Below are 7,216 nucleotides of genomic sequence, written 5' to 3'. Positions count from 1 at the left end.
GGTGAAGGCCAACCAAGGAAGGCCAAGCTCAACTCACTCATGGTGGTTAGGGAGGAGGAGAAAGGAAGGGCCGTGGAGTTCCTAGAGACTATGGAAGAGAAGTTGAGGCAAAAATGCACACTCAAATTCAATATGATCCAAAGTATGTACAAGGTGATAGGCTAGGGTATAAATAGGAGTGCTAGCATCTAGGGTTTCATTTGGTGTTGCATTGGCCGAAATTCACCAAGCCAAATGCACACTAAATGAGATGCAAATTAACCCTAGATGCTACTTGGTGGCCAAGTTTGGCATCTAAGGGTTTAGGTTGGCTACAACAAGATGCATGATAAGTTTATGCACCTTGGCCCTCCAATTGGGCCTAAGCCTACCTAACACCAAAAATGTCCAAACAACTCCACTAAGTGTGCGTCACCCTCCTAATGGACACACCTAGCCCATTTTGAAATTAACCTAAGCATCTAAACACCCCAAAATACAAGGGCAAAATGGGAAATACAAAGAAATAAACCCTAGGACTAAAATACCCCAAAATACAAGGGTAAAATTGGAATAAACCAAATAAATCCTACACTACTCAAAATTAGTCATAGCATTGGACCATGTGATGGGTTTCACATGAAGTACCATGGATGGTCCTCCATCATACCCTCCTTCTTGAGAAGGATTTGACCACAAATCTTCAAGTTCTTCCATTCCATTGATCCTTCAAAAGAAGTGAAACCACAATTAGGGGAGTAAAATATTAAAACTTAACTATGCAATCCTTAAGTACATAATTTGTTGAATGAAGGTGCTTAGGGCAAAAGGAAAGAGCCAAAGAGGCATCTCCATTTAAAATTTATTGACCCATGCAATTCATTCACCAAATCATTTAACTTAGGATTGGGTGCCTTTTATTCAATGATGGCTTTTAAAAGGTGCTCATCCTCCATTGCCATCTTTCTTTGGCACCAAAGAAAAGAGGATGGCACAAGGGTTAAGGTTCACTTGAATCTAGCCCTTTTTCTTCAAAGGAAAATTTTTTTTTTTTCTTTTCTTTTCTTTTTGTTTTTGTTTTTGCTTTTCTCTTCATCATCTTTCTTAGCCTTTAGTTTGAGTTGGTCCTCATTCACTTGAGAGGGTGATAGAGGACACCACACAAACTTCTTACCTAAGTGTTGGAAACTTATTTTATTGGTGAGGCCATCATGGATTATGTGCTTGTCAAATTGCCATGGCCTCCCAAGCAAGACATGACTAACCTCTAATGGCACTATGTCACACAAAACATTTTCTTTATAGTTGCCAATAGAGATTGGTATGCTTGCTTGTTGGTTGACTACAACACCTCTTTCCTCATTGATCCATTGCATTTTGTAAGGTTTAGGATGAGGTTTTGTAGTTAAGGCTAGCTTATCAACCAATCTAGTACTACAACAATTAGAAGTAGACCCACTATCGACAATGAGAGAACAAGTACTTTCTAAGACCTTGCATTTTGTTTGAAACAAGTTCTCTCGTTGTGATTGGTCAATTTCACTAGATTGATTGTTAAGGAGCCTTCTAACCAACAATAAGTCTCCTTCACAAGGTAAAATTTCTTCCTCGGAATCTATGGCTTCTCCTTCACTACTAGAGGAAGAAGAAGTAGCTTCATCAAGGCTACTATAGTGGTCTTGGGCTTTTAAAACCATAGTTTTCTTTGTAGGACATTGGGAAGCAATATGTCCTCTTCCAAGACACTTGAAGCACTTGATTTCACTTGACTTAGACTCTTTGGAAGGTGCTTTAAAAGATGATTTTTCTTTTTCTTTTTCTTTTTCTTTTTCTTCCTTGGGATAAGGTAGGGAAGAGTAGCCCTCCTTCTTAAAATTCTTGGAATAAGAGGGAGTGGATTCTTTTCGAAAAGTTTTTCTTGTAAGTTGATGCTCCACTCTTGAACAAAGTTGAACTAGTTCGTTTAAATCCCTATAAGGTAAAAGTTCAACTTTGTCTCTTATCTCAAGATTAAGACCACTTTGAAATCTAGAGATTGTGGTCCTCTCTTCCTCCCTAATCCCAGCCCTCATCATTAGCAACTCCATAGATTGCCTATATTCTTCCACACTAGAGGACCCTTGTTTCAATCTTTGAAGCTTATCCATAAGCTCTCGGTCATAGTATGGAGGAATATGCCTCCTTCTTAAGGCACTACGGAGCTCATTCCAATATTGGATTGGGGGCTCATGATTTATTCTCCTTTCTTTTTCTAAGGAGGTCCACCAATACATAGCATGCCCTTGGAAGCTAAGGGTTGCTAAAGAAACCTTCCTATCTTCACTTATTCCATGGCAAGAGAAAAGTTGCTCAACTTTCATTTCCCAATCTAAATAATTTTCAACATTATCCTTGCCATGAAATGGGGGAAGATTGATGTTAGGTTCCCTATTGGAGGACTCCCTATTTCTATGATGTCTTGGGGGCCTTTGATAGTAATCATCATTGTGATGACTACTAAAGAAGATATCACTTGGAGGTTGGGTATGATGCCCTTCCTCCTCATGAGCACTTGCATACATGTGCCCCTTTCCTCTTGAGGGTTGAGGAGAAGTGACTTTTGGTCTTGAACCACTAGCCTCTCCTCCCACAACTAATCTTTCAAGTAATCTTTTTATTTCCTCATTGTTTCTTTCAAACTCTTTTTCTTTTCTTCTAATTTCTTCCTCTCTTTTTATATTTTCTTCCTCTTTTCTTCTTAGGTAATCTTTCAATTGCCTAAGCTCATCCCTAACACTAGACCTAGTACTATGAGAATTATGACCATGTACACTAGAATGCTCACTCATCTTTGATCAAAAGGTTTTCACAAAATTTTCACAAAGAGTTAAAAAGGTTTTCACAAAGATTGAGTGATAAAAAAAAAAGGTTTTCACAAAAAGTTTTAAAGGTGCAAGATAAGTAGAAAATGCCTAAGTATACAAATTGAACCTTCAAGGGGAGGTGGACTACAAAGAATCACTTAATAACCAAGCCCTTTTCAAGTAAAAATCACTAAGCCCTTTTTACCTTTCTTACAAAAACAATTTTGACACTACCAAGTGTGTGTGTGCACGCACCCCTAGTAGGCAAAAGAATTAAGCCTTCTAAACGTTTTGGAAGCAAAAGTAAAAATCCTAGACAATTATACTAGTAAAGCTATAAAGCATGCTATGGAAAGCAATTTAGAACATACACTAGTCGAGGTCCTAGTGAAGGTTTTCAAATCACCTTCTCTACACGCTCTAAAACCCAAGTTGAAGAGGTTTAAAATGGCCAAAATTACAAACCAAATGGAAGAAATGAATGGCCTAAAACAAAGAGGCCGAAAGCAAGTAAAACAAGGTAAACAAGAAAAACAAGTCTTCAAACTCCTCCTCTTGTGGTTCCTTCACAATGAGCACACGTGTTAGCACCTCTCCCAAGTGTTTACTCTCCTTTTGGTTTAGTGAAAACCCTTCCAAAGGCTAGGTTGGGTTTTGGTTCACTCCTCCACTCAATCCACCAAAGGATTGCTACTTTGCTAGATAGGTGCTTCACCTACAATCAATGAAAACCAACCAAGAGCAAGAGTTCCAAAAAGATAAAACTGAAAAGGCACAATTAGGAAAGCTAAACTCAAAGAGAATTGATGGAGACAAACAAAAGAGGCCAAAAGAAAGACAAGCAAAAATTAAGACTCAATCAATAAAAGATAGCACTCAAAAGAGTAAACCTAGAATGGCACTAGAATGGGTTTGTGTTTAAGTTTCACTTGCTTAAGTCCTTTAATGTTTTTGGTCCAGCCAAGGTATAAGTCCCAAAATATGTCCAAATTGTCAAATGTCCAACTCCAAATGCAAAGGTAATGGTCCAAGTCCACAAGTCTAGCAACAAGTCCTTTTTGTCCAAAAAATTTTTTTTTTGTCCAAGATTTTTGTTCTTGTTCTTTTTGGTCACGGCAATTGGCTTTTTAATTGTCCTTGGGTCCAATTTTTTTTAAATTTTCAGCCCAATTTGTTGCTTAGGTTTTGCACTTGTGGTGGCACAAAAATTAGGTCAAATTCTTAGGAGAAGGAGACAAAGACAAGTGGCGTTTTCTTAGAGGTTTATAGGGAATATTTTTGAGTGGAAATGGTTTTGTACTATTAGGTCAAGTTGTTTAGCACAAAATGTCCAGCACACCTCTTAGATTCTTTTAGGGTTCTTGGCAAACAAGAAATCAACTTAAACAAGTGAAAATGCAAGGGTAAGGTGGGCGGTTTTTAGCATGTGCAAGAAGTTCACACATGGAAAATCATGGCAACATATAGAACATGCTAGAAGCTAATAGCATGCATGAATGACCTAGATAGTATTCTATATGGCACGCCCACTTAAGATGTATGCATCATGGTATTTTTCATGTTTTCATGCAAGGTGTTTGGGCACATACAAGGATATAATGGAAGACAAAATATAGGAGGTAAAAATGACAAAACTATAGGTAGATTCCAAAAACAAAATGCATGAACATGTGATACTCAACCTATCATGGAATATGACAACCCTAAAAAAAAAACAAGGAAACCTAAAGCATCAAGGAAGGTTCAAGGAAGCAAAATATGAACCAAAAACACAAAGAAAATATTCGGTCACAAGGAGAAGGAGAAGAAATGACCGAATCAAAAGAGAGAACCAAGAAGACTCAAAGAAAGACAAAGAAAGAAAACGTTTACCCTTGAAGAAACCATGGCTCTAGATACCACTTGATGGAAGGTGGCTTAGTTCCATTCACGCCCTTGATCTTGGTTCAACAAGGAGACTCCAAAATGGTGGAAGAATGGTGGTGATGTTGGCGGAAGCACAAAAGAGGATGGTTTGCTCAAGGTTGTTTCATCCAAGTGTAGGATGAAACCTATGTAGGGTTTTGCTCTCTTAGGGTGGAGATGGGAGGAGGTTAGCCAAAGGCAACCTAGAAACTAGGGAAGAGTGGGTGTTTAGGGTGGTGGTGGTCACGCTCAAGGGGAGGAAGGTGTTTGGTGGGGGTGTTGCTCCTTTTGGCTAGCTCACTTCACTAAGGAGGGTGAAGGCCAACCAAGGAAGGCCAAGCTCAACTCACTCATGGTGGTTAGGGAGGAGGAGAAAGGAAGGGCCGTGGAGTTCCTAGAGACTATGGAAGAGAAGTTGAGGCAAAAATGCACACTCAAATTCAATATGATCCAAAGTATGTACAAGGTGATAGGCTAGGGTATAAATAGGAGTGCTAGCATCTAGGGTTTCATTTGGTGTTGCATTGGCCGAAATTCACCAAGCCAAATGCACACTAAATGAGATGCAAATTAACCCTAGATGCTACTTGGTGGCCAAGTTTGGCATCTAAGGGTTTAGGTTGGCTACAACAAGATGCATGATAAGTTTATGCACCTTGGCCCTCCAATTGGGCCTAAGCCTACCTAACACCAAAAATGTCCAAACAACTCCACTAAGTGTGCGTCACCCTCCTAATGGACACACCTAGCCCATTTTGAAATTAACCTAAGCATCTAAACACCCCAAAATACAAGGGCAAAATGGGAAATACAAAGAAATAAACCCTAGGACTAAAATACCCCAAAATACAAGGGTAAAATTGGAATAAACCAAATAAATCCTACACTACTCAAAATTAGTCATAGCATTGGACCATGTGATGGGTTTCACATGAAGTACCATGGATGGTCCTCCATCATCTCCCTATGGCTAAAAATGGTCTTCCTAATATAATTGGGACTTTAGCATCTTCCTCCATGTCAAGCACCACAAAGTCAGCTGGGAAAATAAATTTATCCACCTTTACGAAGACATCCTCCACTACACCATACGGATAAGTTACTGAATGGTCAGCCAGTTGTAGAGTTATCATAGTAGGCTTCACTTCTCCAATGCCCAACCTTTTAAAAATGGACAAGGGCATCAAATTGATGCTTGCTCCAAGATGACACAATGCCTTGCTTACCATTAAATTTCCAATCTCACATGGGATTGCAAAGCTTCTTGGATCCTTCAACTTGGGAGGTAATTTTTGTTGAATTATTGCACTACACTCCTTTGTGAGCATTATTATTTCATCTTCTTGAAGCTTTCTTTTTCTAGACAACAAGTCCTTCATGAATTTAGCATAGCTTGGCATTTGCTTCAATGCTTCAGCAAACGGAATATTGATGTGGAGCTTTTTAAAGACATCAAGCAATCTTGCAAATTGCTTTTCTTGCTCTTTTTTCTTCAACCTTTGAGGGAATGGAATAGTAGGAACAAATTCTCTCATTTTATCACTCTCACTCACTTGCCTTTTATCTCCCTCATCTTTTTCTCACAATTTATCTCATTTTCATTTTTTTCACTCTTTTTCTCTTCTATGTTTTTTTCTACTCTTTCTATATCATTTCTTCCTTGCCTTTTCTCTCCTTCCACCTCACTCTTTTTCTCATTCATTAACACCTTTCCACTCCTCAATTGAATTTCCTTACATTGTTCCCTTGGATTGGTAATGGTGTCACTAGGAAATGTACCAGGAGGTCTCTCTGAAAGTTGTCTTGAAATTTGGCCAATCTGATTCTCCAAATTTCTGATTGAAGCTTCCTGGTTCTTGAAATTTGTCCTAGTCTCATTCATGAAGTTGGAAGTTTGCTCCACAAAGGTAGAGGTTTGCAAAGATAATTTCTCTAAAGCACTCTCCAAAGTAGACATCTTGCTTCCTTGATTGCTAGATTGTGTTTGATATTAGTAAGAAGGCATTGGTTGGCTAGATTGTGCTAGTCCACCCTAAGGTCTATTTGGTGGATTTCTCCAACCTGCATTATAGTTATTAGAATACTGATTCTGTTGTTGCCCCAATGCATTAACATGTGCTTCTTGTTGAGTGGCTTGACATTCACCATTTTGATGCGTTCCTCTACAAAAATCATACACCAATAAGGAGGATGTATTAACAGCTCTAGCTTGCATACTACCCAACTGTTGATTCAGATCAATAATTTGTTGGGTTAACAACTTGTTCTAAGCTAAGATAGCATCCAAAGTATTAACCTCCAATACTCCACCTCTCCTATTTTGGCGATCAACCTGCATATTCACTGTATTATTTTCCATCAATTCAAGAGTTTCCAAAGCTTCCTCTGGTGTTTTCAAATTAAATGACCATCCACTTGCTGCATCCAAAATTACCTTAAAAGAGGGTGAAAGGCCATCATAGAAAATTTGCACTTGCAGCCAATCTGGT

The 7,216-nt window shown here is 38.7% G+C and overlaps 1 protein-coding gene across 1 annotated transcript; it reads right to left on the bottom strand.

Moving 5' to 3' along the window:
- Positions 1-5,683: 5,683 nt before the first annotated feature.
- Positions 5,684-6,262, bottom strand: LOC145949870 (uncharacterized). The gene has a single exon (XM_083060772.1). The coding sequence runs from the start codon at positions 6,260-6,262 to the stop codon at positions 5,684-5,686; it is 579 nt and encodes a 192-aa protein (XP_082916898.1).
- Positions 6,263-7,216: the final 954 nt, after the last annotated feature.

Source organism: Cajanus cajan, chromosome 7 (assembly GCF_000230855.2).
Source record: "Cajanus cajan strain Asha chromosome 7, NIPB_CcT2T_4, whole genome shotgun sequence".
NCBI lineage: Eukaryota > Viridiplantae > Streptophyta > Magnoliopsida > Fabales > Fabaceae > Cajanus > Cajanus cajan.
Note: the sequence above shows the minus strand (reverse complement) of the source record. Positions and strands in the feature narration are given on the sequence as shown.

Bases quoted from the DNA above. Each gene is read 5' to 3' on its own strand.
- LOC145949870 (XM_083060772.1), bottom strand. From the start codon at position 6,262: ATGAGAGAATTTGTTCCTACTATTCCATTCCCTCAAAGGTTGAAGAAA.